At 41.9% G+C, this 16,751-nt stretch overlaps 1 protein-coding gene and 1 pseudogene across 4 annotated transcripts in view; one reads left to right on the top strand and one right to left on the bottom strand.

The window, feature by feature from the left end:
• The window catches only part of LOC129459399 (small ribosomal subunit protein eS10-like), a 294,302-nt pseudogene that overhangs the window by 252,765 nt on the left and 24,786 nt on the right, over window positions 1-16,751 (bottom strand).
• Window positions 1-16,751, top strand: part of LAMA3 (laminin subunit alpha 3) — a 270,663-nt gene that overhangs the window by 235,301 nt on the left and 18,611 nt on the right. For all 4 annotated transcript variants that reach the window (XM_055235914.2, XM_055235907.2, XM_055235916.2 and 1 more), the window contains 7 exons: window positions 1,067-1,186; window positions 1,586-1,719; window positions 8,306-8,423; window positions 8,808-8,948; window positions 11,125-11,264; window positions 12,221-12,352; window positions 13,837-13,990. In XM_055235914.2, the coding sequence (XP_055091889.2) occupies window positions 1,067-1,186; window positions 1,586-1,719; window positions 8,306-8,423; window positions 8,808-8,948; window positions 11,125-11,264; window positions 12,221-12,352; window positions 13,837-13,990 (939 nt within the window). The remainder of the gene's footprint in view (window positions 1-1,066; window positions 1,187-1,585; window positions 1,720-8,305; window positions 8,424-8,807; window positions 8,949-11,124; window positions 11,265-12,220; window positions 12,353-13,836; window positions 13,991-16,751) is intronic.

Below are 16,751 nucleotides of genomic sequence, written 5' to 3'. Positions count from 1 at the left end.
CTGACAGCCGAGGAGGGTCGCAGGCTCCCACTGGCATTTTCAAACACTGCTCTGGCTGTAGGGGGGAATGGACTTGCGGGGGGACACGGGGAGACCAGCGGGTTGTTGCTGCAGGTACTGGCTAAAAATGTTGTGGCTGAGACTAGGTGGGATGACATAAAGAGAGAGTTAAGAATGGCAGAATTCACAAGATTATGTTGGATGGGAGAGAGGGAAAGATCAAGAATGATTCCTATGTTCTGATAAAGGGATAAGAAAGAAAAAAAATGACTCCTAGGTTTGTGGCTTGCTCAGCAATAAGGGAAAGGTAAGCATGGTGATGTGTGTGTGTGCACTGCACACGTGCATGCGGGGGGCAGGCTGGGAGTCAGGGAGCGCATGCACCTGGTATTAAGGAAGAAGAGGCAGGCTTGGCAGCCTGTGGGAGGCATGTAGGTCATATGTTCTGTGTGAGATATTCTGAATTTGAGGTCTCTGTGAGTCATGCAAGCAAAGCAGTAATAACAAGGGAATCACGTGTGCAGACTTGGTCCCGAAGACAAGTCTAGGCTGGGGAGAACAATTTGGGGCCCATCGGTACACCTGGATTGGAGCTACAGGAGAGCCTGTGATTGTCAAGGCAAAGGGAGTGGTGTGGGGAGTAAGCAGTCCTGTGTAGGATCCCCGAGGAACCCCCAACACTGACATGGAAGGTAGAAGGGGATAAACCAACAAATGAGACAGAGACATAGCACTCATATTTTCAAATAATATTAATGATCTGTATCTTTTTCAGTCTCCATCTTTACATGCCAGTTATGGATCGCGCGAAACAAAATCATGATCATAGCTAGCATTTATTGTGTCCGTCCTGTGTGCCAACCACTGTGCGTGACATTTAACGTGACTTACGATATTGAACCATCATCCCATCCCTTGAGGTGCTGTTGCAGCACCATTATCCCTTTTCACTGAGGCAGCAGCTAAAGCTGAGAGCAGGGGGTTCCGTGAGAGTAACGGGAGTGCCAATGATCTGCCTCTTCTTCAGCCAAGCCTTCTGGTAATCTGCATTGTTCCCTTGTCCTAGGATCGCTTCATATCTCTAAACATAGAAGATGGCAAGCTCATGGTGAGATACAAGCTGAATTCAGAGCCACCAAAAGAGAGAGGAGTTGGAGATGCCATAAACAATGGCAGAGACCATTCGGTACACCCTTTGAGTCTGTTTACTTGAATTGTTAAATGTCCTTAGTCCTTTAAAAGTAAGTCAGTGCCCCCAAATAAATAAGTAAAACCCTTCCTATTACCAGATAAACTTATGGATGTTAACTGAGGGATATATCCTTTTAAAATTTGCACATTTTGGCATGAAATGTATAACATATACATGATATCTATAAAACACGGTTAACTTCAAATACAAACATTTCTATCAAAATATTTTAGTATCATATTTTTATCCAAAAACGCTACTGCTCAGAGCCTTCCTACTATGTATATAAATGAATCTGGAGGAGGATAAATAAAAACATGATAGTTCTCAACCCCTGTGAATAGGATTCTCTTATTTTCCCTGGCTTGCTGATTCATCTCTCATTTATTTCAGATTCAGATCAAAATTGGAAAACTCCAAAAGCGTATGTGGATAAATGTGGATGTTCAAAACACTATAATTGATGGTGAAGTATTTGATTTCAACACATATTATCTGGGAGGAATTCCAATTGCAATCAGGGAAAGGTAAGATGATTTTTTTTAAACCAGATTTAAAGCCTTTTTTAGTGGCTATGATTGTGACCAAAAAAAATCTGGTCTGCCATTTTTAATTCCACCAACAAACAAACACAAAAAGTTAACTTTTCCATATTAACAGTATAGTCAACAGAGTAAAACAGATTTAAATCCTGAATAATGAGACTGGGCAGCGGAAAGAAGGAGAGTGGGGGAACTGTGTGCCACCGCCATTGTCATTCTCGGGAGGGGAGGGACCATGAAGAATATAGTTGGGTTAACAATGCTGGCAGCAAGTAGAACAGAGGCTGTGGCCTTGGGCCCTTGAAGGCTGCATAGGAGAGCGTGGGCATCCCAAGGCCTGACAGACATCCCCGGGGAACTGAAAGCTGAGGTTGCCACCTTCAGGGAGCCTCTGGAAGAATGTGAGACAGTATGTCTCCTTCACTTCGGCATCGGCTGCTCCTTACGTGCTATCGAGCATGGAATTGGTACGTAACTGTTTCTTGGATGAATGAACACATGAATGAATTAATGTGAAAGGCAGTAAAGCTTTATCTGAATGGGAAAAATCCCACCATTTTGGAATGCACGTAAAAGTAACTTTTACATTTTGATCATTTGTATCCTCCTGGAAGGCTTTTAGATAGCTGACGATAGTGTGTGGACAGAACATATCCTGGAAGGATTAGTGCAGCCTCATGACTAATTAAGAGTGCTCCCAGAAGGTTAGGTTATGATGACTTTTATATGAGATCTGAAGCTAGTTAACTCTTCTGCTAACTTACACATCAGTTGGAAGGAACTAGAATATGATTTATAAGGTGTCATGCCAAGGTATTCTTTCTTCTAGAGTCCTTATACATGTGGGCATCTGTCCATTCTACATAGTCAGGCACTAATCTTTGTTTTAAAGTTGTCAGGGTTGCCTCCAAAGACAAAAATGCAAACGGGAAAGCTAGGCACTTCAACAGAACCTGGGGGTGACAGCTTTACTCCCTGGGCTCTGGAAGGAGCCTTGCAGATCTTGGTATGTAACCCCTGAGTTTTACAAATGAAGAAATTCAGAGCCAGTGAGATGATATTAATATTTAATATTATCAATATCAAATAGCAATTCAGCCATGAATAGCCAGTTCTGAATTGTCGGTAAGCTTGATTTTATTTCCATGAAATGGAATAAAATAAAATCATTTAAGGTAGTCAGTTTTTTCGAGTACTTTTGAGTATGTTTGAGAGTTGCCACTTATTCATTCATTACACAGGATTTATTGAGTGCCTAATGGGCATCAGGCAGAGTGACAGGTGCCAAGAAGGCAACAATGAGCAGGGTGGAGCCTGGAGAAGAACAGAAGAGAGAGAGTCACTACAGGAGAACATGACATGTGCCGTAGGCGGAAGCTCAGGGTGCTGACAGAGCCCAGGAGGGAACCGAATCCAACTGGGGCCATCAGGAAAGTGACCTCCAGCTAGGACCTGAGAGATGCTAACAGTCAGTGTATGTGAAGCACCAAAGCTGGATAGAGAAAGCATGAACTTGCAAAGAGCTGGAGTACAACAGGAAGTGGGATAGGGATGCCCCATGGGGCTGATGTGGGCAGCAGGGGCCTGACCACAGAGTACCTTGAAAGTCACAGTAAGGAGCCATTGGAGGGACTTCAGCAGAGAAAGACCATGACCAAATTTGGGTTTTCAGTAGCTCACTCTAGTGCAGGGCAGAGACTGGATTAGAGAAGGAAAGGTCGGAGGCAGGTAGAGTGGCTGGAGGCCGAGTGTATTAACAGAGGTGAGTGATGAGGGTGACCTGGCCCAAGGAGTGGCTGTGCAGGTGAGCAACAGGGATCAGATTCCAAATATATTTAGGATGGCAAATGGGCAGCACTGCACAATGGCTTGGGTTGGGGAATAAAGGGGAAAAGCAATCAAGAATGATGCCTGGTTTTTGGCTAAGCCCTTGGCAGATGGAACACACCAACGGAGGAGTGGGGTGAGAAGTTAAGTCTGAGACAGGCTTAGTCCAGGAGCCTGAGACACAGCCAGGTGGAGATGCCCACAAGCAGGTGCACAAAACGGCCTGGCCTCCAGAAAGGAGGCCAGTCTGGAGAAGGGTAAATGAAGCTCAGGGCCAGGTAGTCATTGAGGTGGTAGAGGCCAGTGGGCTTACCCAGAGCCAGGAGGAATTCTCAAGTTGAGGCAATAAGGAACCCATTGGTGGGTGGTTTGTGTTTGCATGATATTAACACAAGGCCCCTAGACAGTGATGTGGATGCCAGTCAATCCAGGTTTTCTAGAAAAGGGCAGTAGGTAGAACCACAAAAGAGGTGGCTTTAGTTTTGGCTCAGCAAAACTTGAGGTTATTTCAGCACTCAACCTTTATTCGCCTTTTCATCTCCATCCATTAAAGAAATAGGTAGATATAGAGATGCATATACATAGAGAATTCGCTTTTTTAAAACAATTTTTTGTAGAGATGGGGTCTTGCTTTGTTGCCCAGGCTGGTCTCAAACTTCTAGCCTCAAGTGATCCTCCTGTTCCCCAGAATTCTGGGGTTACAGGCGTGAGCCACTGTGCCCAGTCCAGAATTTTCTTTTTTTGAGACAGAGTCTTGCTCTGTCACCCAGGCTGGAGTTCAGCGGCGCCATCTTGGCTCATTGCAACCTCCGCCTCCTGGGCTCAAGTGATTCTCCTACCTTGGCCTCCTGAGTAGCTGGGATTACAGGCATGTGCCACCATGCCTGGCTAATTTTTTTATTTTTAGCAGAGACGGGGTTCCCCGTGTTGTCCAGGCTGGTCTTGAACTCCTGAGCTCAGGTAGTCCACCCACATCGGCCTCCCAAAATGCTGTGATTACAGGCATGAGCCACCACGCCTGGCCTAGAATTTTCTTAGTAACTTATTTTGGGATCCTCCAAACAAGGGACTGCTTCATTTTTCTGGGCAAGTTTTATACTTTGACTTTTTTTTTTTTTTTTTTTTTTTTTTTTTTTTTTTTTTTGAGATGAGGTGTTGCTCTTCTTGCCCAGGCTGGAATGCAATGGCATAATCTCGGCTTACTGCAACCTCTACCTCCTGGGTTCAAGCAATTCTCCTGCCTCAGCCTCTTGAGTAGCTGGGATTACAGGTGCCTGCCACCATGCCTGGCTAATTTTGTGTTTTTAGTAGAGACAGGGTTTTGTCATGTTGGTCTGGCTGGTCTCGAACTCCTGACCTCAGGTGATCCACCTGCCTCTGCCTCCCAAAGTGTTAGGATTACAGGCATGAGCCACCATGCCCAGCTTATATTTTGACTTTTTATTAAAATCACTGGAACATGGAAAATGCAGGAGATAGAGGCCAGTCAAAAGATTTCACTGGCCCTTCACTCCCTCAAAAGCAAAATGCTAAGGAATAATCAGCTGTTCTGGGTGTTGCCTCATCCCTCTGGTGAGGTCTTTGGTGGCCCAGAGATTCCTGAAACTGCCATTGGGCATGAGTCACTGGGAGGTGGGGTGGGCACAGAGGAGTTCCATGGATAATCCACAGCCAAGCTCTGTAGGGGCAACCAGCCAACTCTTCCAGAGCAGGGAGGTGTTCTGGTCCCTGGCATAAATGGAGGTACCTTTTAGACAAAATTCTCAAACCTAATGTGGAGCAAAGCAAGCAAGTGTAATCACTAAATCAGCTTTGCTCAAGGGATTTTGTGCATGTTTTGTTTTTTCCCCCTCTCACTGTAGTGTTTCTTTTGGGAATGGGGACCCAGATCTTGGAATGGCTTGTTTCTGATTATAATCAGAAATCATTCTGCTAATCCCATCTCCTTCCCAGGAGAAGAGCAAATCATCCCTGGTAATGCCAGAGGGTCTGACACCAACGAAGGCATTTTTCTTGAGGACCTACACCACTGTTTACAGAGTGTGATAATAAACACTAAAATGAAAATGATCCAAAGAGTAAAAATCAATCAAGGAGCTATTCAACATTGACTAAGTACCCAACACCGAGGTTAGGGCTGCCTTTTGTTCTTTTTGCTCTCTGAAGTCGGCCTGCAGCAGCCATGGAGCTGGCTAAGCTTTTGTGGACAGGTTGGCCCAAAGTATACATAAATACCCCAACGCAAGAACCCGCTAACACAGCAATTCATGCCCCAGTGCAATCACATTCCTCTAGCAAGTATGTTCAGACCCTGTATCCTGGAGTAAATGTAGAACTGTAGGTCCTCAGGTAAGCCAAGGTAACAAGAACCCCCCCAGGAATAGTGGAAGTAAATCTCTTCCTTTTTAACACTTCTGCTGTAGATAACTCTTCTAGAAGAAGGCATGATCACTTCCAAGTGCTGCAGGAATATCAACTGTAAGCATAAAAAGCAAGGGCTTCAAGCCTCACTAACCTGTGTGACACACTGACAGTACAGACCCCAGCTCTGCCACTTACCACTGTGTGACCTTAGGCAAGGCCTTAACCTCTCAAGCCTCATTGCTACATCTATAATATGGGCATAGTAGCTGCCTATCTCTTAGGGTGGTTGGAAGATTCAAAGTGTGTAAAGGAATTAGCAGAGGTCAGCACATGGTCAGTGCTCAATAAATGTTAGATAAGAAAACCTGCCCTTCCTGCACATGTATTCTAGAACTTAAAATAAAATAATATAAAAGAGAAAATACCCCCCTCAAAAGGTTATTGTAAGTTGGATTCATAGAGCTTTGTGCAAAAATAGGTGGTCTGTATCTGTTAACTGCCTTTCTCTCCCACTATTTTCCTTTTCTGCAACCTTCTTTCTTTGACCAATAATCTATGGAGAGAGGGACATCTGGAATGTTGTTGTCCAAGAGATATGTTGAAACCCAAAGAAGAATTGACCTAAAACCACGTATAAATAGGCAAGCTCCAGGAATGAAAATGAACCCTCCTCCTCTTCTGAGGCAAAAGGCCATCTTTATAAAATAATCAGGCTCATACTGTAATGCCAGTGAGGATTTGTTTCTTTCTTTTCCTTTTAATGAAATTTAATTTTAGGTCTATTACACATAGCTCAACTGTTTCTAATGAATTGGATTAAAATGAATGCAGACACCTTTCCATTTAGAAAAATAAGCTGCATTAGGGATTTAGAATGAAATCAGCTTTGGGTTTTCTTAGTACATCATTTGTTTAAGAAACACAAATATTTGCCTGGACTTCAGTTAGTTCATGTGTGTGAATGCTTTATGTGCATTCAGCTCCAGACAGATCCAGAAGTCAAATTGAAGGGGAAATGCCCTGGGGCCATGTAGAAAGAGCTGCTTTAGAAATTGCTCTCATTATATAAGAGCAGTAATATGGGAGTAGTTACTAACTTGACTATCTCACATTGAGTCCTTACTCTGTACAAAACACTGTTTGAGTGTGTTACGTATATTAGCTTTCTTAGACTACGACAACCCTGTGAAACAGATTCACATATTCCCATTGTCTAAATGAGGAAACAGGCACAGAGAAAAGTTGCCTGTTCAATCAGAGAAAAGTTGCCTGTTCAATCAAAAGTTGCCTGTTCAATCAGAACTTGAATCCAGGCAATTTGGCTGGTCCAGAGCAGCACAATTTTGCCTCTCAGAAACACCTGCTGAGCATTCACGCCCAGGTGCCATGCACTGCTGCAAGCTCTTGCTGTACGTTAACTTGTTTTTTTGGTTTTGTTTTTGTTTTTTGAGACAGAGTCTCGCTCTGTTGCCCAGGCTGGAGTACAGTGGCACGATCTCAGTTCACTGCAACTTCCGCCTCCCTGGTTCAGATGATTCTCCAACCTCAGCTCCCGGGTAGCTGGGACTACAGGTGCTTGCCACCACGTCCAACTAGTTTTTGTATTTTTAGTAGAGTTAAGGTTTCACAGTGTTGACCAGCCTGGTCTCAAACACCTGACCTCAAGTGATCCACCTGACTTAGCCTCCCAAAGTGCTGGGATTACAGGCATGAGCCACCCCACCTGGCCTGTTAATTTTTTTAATCCTGGCAATAACCCTTTGCCCACAGGTAGGAGGTGGTAGATACAGCAGCATATGAACCCAGACAATGTATTCCATTGTTTCAGCTTGGCATTGCTTAAATCAAGCTACATTTTTCATAATTGAATAGAACCAAAAAGTAACACTTTGTTTCTTCTGACTTTACAGTGGCTAACTTAACAGTGAACAGAAAAAAAAAAGCAAAAAGTTTTCTAGAGCATTCCTGGTTCCTACAAACGATTTATTACTTTATTAATATATATGTATATCATATCATCTATTAACTTATTAATACATGTCCTATCCACCCGCAATGCTGTCACTTCAGGGGGAGGGATGGGCAGTTCTAGATATTGTGCATCTTCTCTGTCTCTTTACCTTTTGCGGCCACTGGCCATTCTTCTGTTAACATTGTTGTCTGCATTTTTAAAGCTGGGAATGTAAACTTACACAGAAAGGAAGTCGGTTCTCCCAGCATCATAAAATAAGTAGCATTATGGGAATCCCATGGGAAAGGATAAACATAAAACACATACTCATTTATGAGTGAAAAGTACTAAAGAGCACAGCGTTTCAGCTCTGATTTCACGTGAGCCTGACATGATCCATCTCTTCCTTTTATTTGTGTTCCTAATCAGATTTAACATTTCTACACCTGCTTTCCGAGGCTGCATGAAAAATTTGAAGAAAACCAGTGGTGTCGTTAGATTGAATGATACTGTGGGAGTAACCAAAAAGTGCTCGGAAGACTGGAAGGTAAGTGAAGGTTCAGAACCTTGTGAAGGAGTGCTTCCCAGCCAACCCACCTTCTGTATCCATTGACGCAGCAACTTTTGACTTCTTTCTGATAGCACACAGTGTTACAGTGAACTGGCTCATATACACTCCCCATGTGCTTGCAAGATGCTGAACCTTTTCAGGTTTGCACATTAAATTTGTAGGAAAGTAGGAAGACCAACTATATACACAAAAACTTACAGATGATTGCTGACTTATTATGCAGAAAAGTAAGCTCTCTTTCTTTCTGAGGTTACATAAATCACATTAATCAGTTTGGGTAAAGTGAGATAGGGTAAGGTACTGTATTTCAGCCAAGAAATGATTACAATGCCAGTAATTTATTCCATGTTTGCATTTCAGCTTGTGCGATCTGCCTCATTCTCCAGAGGAGGACAATTGAGTTTCACTAATTTGGGCTTACCACCTACTGACCACCTCCAGGCCTCATTTGGATTTCAGACCTTTGAACCCAGTGGCATATTATTAAATCATCAGACACGGGTATGCAATAGTGCATTAATATCAAACAAGATTTAAACCTGACTCAAAATTTGATGTTAAAAACAACAGAGAGAGTTTGAAAGTGGTGGAGTTGTACATTTTTTCTATCATCACACAGTAAATGCTATTGTATAGTTCAACCATGAACGTTATTCCCCACTCAGGGGTAGGTCCTCAAAGAAATCAAGTTTAGAATGTAACATTATAATTTACAGAGTTGCATTTGTGTGTATTCGCGGACTCATTTTTATTCTTTTCAGGTGTATTTTGTAATAAGAGTTAAGGTGGATTATAACTACTGTAGTTAATAATGTAGCTTAAAGTTTCAGAGCTCAGAAAGAAAATCAGAGTGTGTCCCTATGATTTCTTTTTGATTGCATTAAAGGTAGCTCTCCAGATTGCCTTTTTGCAGCAGCAGCAGCAGCAGCTAGTTGGACAATATTTATACCTGGGGAATTGGAGAAAATAAGATCCTTTTCTCTTTCCTCATGTACAGCAGAGCCACATAAATTCTCTTCCACAAGGAGATACCATCTATAACTTAAGCAGATTTAGCTAGTGTGGTTATGTAGCTATAGAAGTCACCTAATATTTAGAAATGAATATTTGTGGAATGAGTGGAATTTTTAAATAGAAGTAGAGTATGATTATTTCTGAATTTGTTTATTTAGGATTGCAGAGCACAACAGACTTCTAGCATCTGTCAAGAAAATGGCTGGTGGCTGACTCTGTGGCTCTGTAATATAAGGAAGGCCGCCCCTCTCTTGGTGGCTGACTGTGTGGCTCTGTAATATCAGGAAGGCCGCCCCTCTCTTGGCGGCTTGCTCACCAGTCCCTGAGGTTTTATTTTTAAAATGAGCCCTAAAGAAGCGCATGCTAACATTTAGACTGTGGGGGTGGCTTTTCCATGAAAGCAGGATGTTTTGATCTAGCTCTTATGATACCTAACACTTGTTTCCTCTGCCACATGTAGGAACAGTTAGTACACAATTCACAAAATGATCGAGAGCAGATGGAAGAATTAGGTTAGCAAAAGATTAGATCCACCTTGGACAATGGGGGAATCCTGGGACATGGCCCTCAATTTCATAATGGGTTAGCTAAAGATACATATAAGTTAGCATTATTTTATGCAATTCATAATGAATTTTGCCAATTGAAAAAAAGTCAGCACAAAGTAAAATCAACAATGGCTATAACCACACACTGTAAAACTTGTTTTAGACTGAAATCTTACTAAAGAATCACATCTTGTTGAAAACTGCAGAAATTATACTTGGTAGAAAAAACACAAAATTGAAATGACAAGTGCTGAGACTGCACATTTTTAAAATTAATGATTGACAGGAAGAGTCAAATTATCTTGCCCAAATTTACATCTTCAGAGTTCAACATGAAGAATTGGACTTCCCAGAAATAATGACCAGGAAATAAAAAATTTATAATGATTGAAGAGATCACTGTAATATTCTTATATTAAAAACTGAGGAATTGAGTCTTTGCTGTAAAATTTATTTAGCAACGAATTGATTCTGATAGAAATAACTTCAGCCAAAGAAAAATAAAAATAGAAAAATTTAGACTGGGCATGATGGCTCACACCTGTAATCCCAGCACCTTGGGAGGCCAAGCCAGGAGTATCTCTTGAGCCCAGGGGTCTGAGACCAGCCTAGGGAACATAGTGAGATTCTGTGTCTACAAAAAATTACAAACTTAGCCGGCTGTGGTGGTGTGCGCCTGTGGTCCCAGCTTCTCAGGAGGCTGAGGTGGGAGGATTGCTTGAGCCTGGGAGGGTGCCACTGTACTCTAGCCTATACAAGAGAGCAAGACTCTGTCTCAAATAATAATAATAATAAGATAAAATAGAAAAATTTAGAAATGATTTAACTGTTTTGTGTAGTCAATTGAGAAATTAAATTGGCTTAATGAATGTAGGTCCAAAAAATGATTTTGACAAATTCATTGGTGTTGACATAATTTGCATAAGATTTTTATATTTATAAACATGGAGTCAAATATGCAAAAAATAATCTTTAGAGCAAAAAGCAAACTCAAAGCATTTGGGTCAAAACATCCTGATTGTTTTATACATGGTTTGGATGATAAATTCAGTACAGATACAGGCATAATCCTTATGTGCAAATTAGTTGATGGGTATTTTCTATGATGATTTCAGACAAGCAGCCTGCAGGTCACTCTGGAAGATGGTTACATTGAATTGAGCACCAGGGATAGCGGCGGCCCAATTTTTAAATCTCCTCAGACGTATATGGATGGTTTACTGCATTATGTATCTGTAATAAGCGACAGCTCTGGGTGAGTGGAATAATACTTCTGTCAGAGCCGTGAGTGAGTTTTACTCTCTTTCGTTTAATGGAATTTTCTGGTGTCTTTTTGCAAAATATTTGCCCTTGATACCAAAAATACTTCACTAATAAGTTTTGGCCTTCTTCCTTATTCCATATCAATTTCTTCATAAAAAAAATTGCCACACATGGTGGCTCATGTCTGTAATCCCAACAACTATGAAGGCTGAGGCAAGAGGGTTGCTTGAGGCCAAGAGTTCGAGACCAGTCTCGGAAACATAGTGAAACCATGTATCTAAGAAAAATAAAATAAAATAAAATGTAAATAAATAAAATTTTAAAAATAAATCAGTTGGATGGATAAATTGTGGTGTATTCAAAATGGAATGCTATAAAGCAATGAGAAAGAAGGATCTAGAACTATATGTAATGACATGAATGACCCTCACAAACATAATGTGGAAAACATTGAGTCACACATAAAAGTTCATCTCATATGATTTCCTTTATACAAAGTTCAAAAACAGGCAAGAACTAATCCATTCCATCAGAATTCAGGATAGAGGGGGGGAGGCTATGGAGTTGAAGGGAATGCACAACAGGGTTCCTGGGGTGCTACTCTATTCTATTTCTTTATCTGGGTGCTGGTAATGTTGGTGTATTTCTGTTGCAAAAATTCGTTGAGCTGAACACTTATAGCCTGTGCACTTTCTGTACATGAGGCTCTCATACCACAGTCTTTCAAAATGCCATCTTTGGCAAGATACACCCATTTTAATAAAAATGTTATGTGCAAAAGAAAATACATGAAAAAAGTTATAATGCTCTTTAAAAATAAAGTCTGGTTTCTCTAGTTATTTTAGATAACAAATATTGAATCTGAGTCTTAGACAGTGAGTTGGCCACATGGCAAGGGCCTTTTTTTTCAGCAGTTCTCACCCATGAGTTGCTTTTCTTCCCTTTCAGACTACGGCTTCTCATCGATGACCAGCCTCTGACAAATAACGGAAGGCCAAAACCCATTTCAAGTTCCCAGCAGTCTCTGCGTCTGGGCGGGAGCAATTTTGAGGGTTGTATTAGCAATGTTTTTGTCCAGAGGTAGGCGATCCTCTCTTTGTGGGTAACTGATGAGGATGGCCCGCCCATGGGAAGGGTATCTCTTTGGTCCAGTTAACAAAGTCAGCTTTGTCTACGTGTGCTGCATGAGACCCGCATACCACAGTCTTTCAAAATGCCATCTTTGGCAAGATACACCCATTAAAAAACAAATCCACAAAAAACTCCTGGGCCCGGCCTCCTTTTGGAGGAGCAGCGTTAGCATGAAACCTTGGAAAAGGCCTAATTAAAATTAACTTCATATTATGGCCCTGAAAAGTATTCACTGAAATTTTATTGCATTATAATCAAGATTGTGCAATTAGATTTAATCAGCTCTCCACGGTTTTCAAGGCCAAGGAATTGCATAGACCAGTGCTGTGCTAGGAAACTAAATCACCACATTGAACGTGATATTTAATAGAGAGAGAGTAGCCCTTGGGGCTTCCATGCAAGTGTTTACATATTTTCTTTTGATACAAAGTGATTGTTTTTAGATAAGAGGCAAAATCTTCTCCAGAGTAAGGAGAGGGCCTGGTTCTGGCTGTGAACCTCAGGCTGGAATTCTCAGGCTACCATGACAGCCTCCCACCCATTAGGGCTCCATCCTCCTTGGCCAGCATGAGGCTTAGAGTTCTCATTTCCCTCCTGGTTGATGAAACATCTTCCTTGAACATCTAATTCAGGGACTGGAGCAGGAAGTGGGAGGGATGGGGAAGGCCCGGGGTTGTTAGCAACAGCTTACTGCCAGGATAAGGCTTGGACAAGAATCGTGAGATAAAGCAAATTTGTCCAAGACTTTCCTCCTCATAGTCAGATAAATCCTTCCATAAACTCGCCTCTGAAGTTTCCTTATATTTACCATCATTCAGTATCATCCAGTGCCCAACTTCCCCCTCTGTGCATATTTTACTTTCGTATTTCCATATGACACCCATTTCAAAGACAGAACTATAGTATCCCGGCCCTCCCACAACTCTGCCACAATCCCGGGTCAATAAAGGTTTCTTGGGCTCCTCTCCGGCTTGTAGAGGTGATATTAAAGTAGGAGATGAAAGTTTCCCTAGGAACCATGACCAAAAGAATGTGTAATTTTAAAAAAAATTATTGATACATAACAGTTGTATTAATACACATTTATGGGGTACATGTGATATTTTGATATAGGTCTACAATGTGTAATGATTAAATCTGGGTAACTGGAATGTGCTTCATTTCAAGCATTCATCATTTCTTTGTGTTGGGAACATCCCAAATCTCCTCTAGCTATTTTAAATTATACAATAAATCATCGTTAATTTGAGTCACCCTATTGTGCTGCCAAACACTAGATCATATTCCTTCTATCTAACTGCATTTTTGTACCCATTAACCAACCCCTCTTCATACCCAAAACATGTAGTTTTTGAAATGAGCTCTCTCTACCAGTGGGTCTTCCTCGACATGTCCAAGTTTGGCAGCATCTTTCATTTCTGCTCTTTTTCCAGGTTATCACTGAGTCCCGAAGTCCTAGATTTGACCAGTAACTCTCTCAAGAGAGATGTGTCCTTGGGAGGCTGCAGTTTAAACAAACCACCTTTTCTAATGTTGCTTAAAGGTTCTACCAGGTTTAACAAGACCAAGACTTTCCGTATCAACCAGGTAAGTGTCCAAACCTAACCCTGGGTTTCTCTCCTCCTTGGAGGATTCCCCTGAACCTGCCTTGTGGGAGATATTGGGGAAGGGGGTGAGAGCTCACCAATCCATGAAGTGGGATTGATGGGTTATCAACAGTTTAATCACACCAAAATGTCGAAGTGGTTTTCTTTTTAGCTTGTATTTTGCATCTTGAAGAAAAGTTGGCAAGTTTTGCACTCACAGAACAGAACCATGACTTAGGTTTCTTAATTTCTGTAGCTAATGTCTTGCTGTTTTAACATTTCTGCTGTGTACCCAGCAGGTCCTATGTTTTTCTATACAATATAAGGGCCATGCTCCTCTTCCTGCCCACAGACCTCCCCTCTGCTCTGATGCAACTCCTATGACAAGATACATCCATACATCTGGGCCTTGTCAAAACCAATGTGGTGTACCCTTGACTGCAGACTAGAAACACCTGGGGAGCTTTAACACCCCAAAGCTTAGGCTGCATCCGACCCAATTAAGTCAGATGCTCATGGAGTGGGTGTATCGGTAGTTTGTGAAGCTCCCCAGGTGATTCTGAAGTACAGCACTGAGAGGGACTGAGAGGAAATGAAACTCCTTATTTGGAGGAGCAGAACACTGTGATGAATTGAACACAGGATCAGGGCTTAAGGAGCTCCTTGCTCTGCTCGAGGTCAACAATGTAACTTTCCCAAGTCTGAGGTTACAATTAATATGGTTAATGGATAACAGTGGGCACCTTGGATTCGCCAGGCACTGCACTATGCACTCCAAGTGGATTTTCTTACCAAATCCTTCAATAAGCTTATACTGCAGTGTAGAAAGGTAAGCAGTTCTGCCCAAGCTCCCACAGATGGAAGGTGGAGTTGGAGTTCCAACCCAGGAGCCTGTGGCCTCTTGAGAGCTATGTGCTCCTGTTCAATACACTTTCCACTTAATGTCAACCACATGCTGCTTCTCTACCAATATTTCCCCACTGAACAATGATATGGGAGAGCATGAGCAGATAATACCTAATAAAATACATGTTTTATGCTATTAAGAAGAAATATACTTCATAAATCCAGAAGGGCTGTCATTTTCCCATTATGGGAACATCTTTAGAATTGCCCCATCAAAAATGAAGTCATATATTCACTTTTTCATTGTAAGGCTGAAAGTTATTGAGAGACTAAATTAGCCCAGTGATGGTGAACTGGAGAGAGCAAATGGATTCAAATCTGTTTACAAGATAGAATACACATGACTCAGACAATAATTGAATTGGGAAGACAAGAGAGAGGCAGGAGTTAAAATAATTCTGAGGCACCCAGTCTGGGTTATTGGATGGATGGAGATGTCCTCTCCATGGAGATAGGAGAAGGACAAATATTTGGAGGAAAAGAGAATGAATGGAGTTTGTGGTGTATTGAGTGACAGGAGTCTGCAGGACACCTAGGTGCAGAAATTTGGTGGGAGACTGTCAGGAGTCTCTGTGTGGGCTTCAGCAGATAGGGTAGGACTGGGGCTATTAATGTGGAAAACATTAGCGAATACACTATTTCATTTCCTCCTGTTTTGCATAAGCCCCCAGTTTGGATGGAATATGACATTAGTCTCTGCCCAGTAGCAGAGAGAATACAGCACAGCTTAGTGGTTAAGTACTGGACTCTGGAGTCAGACTTCCTGGGTTTGCATCCGGCTTTACCATTTATTAGGTATGTGATCTTGGGCAATTGTTAAACCTCTCTCTGGGTCTATTTGCTCCAATGTAAATGAAGATAGATAATGGTAATACCTCATGATGTTGATGTGAGGATTAAATGAAGTAATAAACACAAAATACTTAGAAAAGTGCCTGGCACATAGTAAGTATGCATTAAATGCTAGTTATTATTACTATGCATGCTAATGAAAACCTAAATGAAAGGCCATAAGATGCTGCAGGAGTGGTGTGGCAGGAATTTTCCCACCATGGGAATAAGGAGGGTTCTTCTGGAGAAGGTGCCCCAGGAGCTGGGTCTGGAGTGTGGGTCGAATTTAGATGAGTGAGTATTGTTGCTGCCCAAGCAGAAGCCCAAAGCTGGAGGCAGGATGTGGCTGGGACTCACGGGTGCAAGACATGCTGCATGCATCCTCACCAGACTGACTTCATGCTCTCTCTCTCTCTTCTCAACACACCCCTCTGAGAGCAGAATCAAATGCCAACCTTACAGGTCAGGAAATTGAGTGTCTAAGAGGTTAAAAAAAAAGTTGCCAAAGAGCACCGTGTCAGTAAATGGTAGAGTCAGGATTCAAACTTAAGACTCTTTTTTCTTTTCCATATTAACTAAATTTTTATTTTTATTTTTTCTTTTTTTATATATATATTTTATTATACTTTAAGTTCTAGGGTACATATGCACAACGTGCAGTTTTGTTACATATGTATACATGTGCTATGTTGGTGTGCTGCACCCATTAACTTGTCATTTACATTAGGTATATCTCCTAATGCTATCCCTCCCCCCACCCCACCCCACAACAGGCCGCGGTGTGTGATGTTCCCCTTCCTGTGTTCAAGTGTTCAAACTTAAAACTCTTAAGCACAAAGAACGTGCTCTTCTCCCAGGCGCTCAGAGCTCAGTGGGGATCTTCATCAGTCAAAGCGAAGGGTGGGGATTCACCTTACTAGGGGTTGGTTCAGAAATGGACATGTGGCCCCTCCCTCCTAGACAATGAGCCCTGAGAGGAAGTTGAGGGCATGGCTTCTGATAAAGAATTCCATTTTAGCACAAAG

Source organism: Symphalangus syndactylus, chromosome 1 (assembly GCF_028878055.3).
Source record: "Symphalangus syndactylus isolate Jambi chromosome 1, NHGRI_mSymSyn1-v2.1_pri, whole genome shotgun sequence".
NCBI lineage: Eukaryota > Metazoa > Chordata > Mammalia > Primates > Hylobatidae > Symphalangus > Symphalangus syndactylus.
Note: the sequence above shows the minus strand (reverse complement) of the source record. Positions and strands in the feature narration are given on the sequence as shown.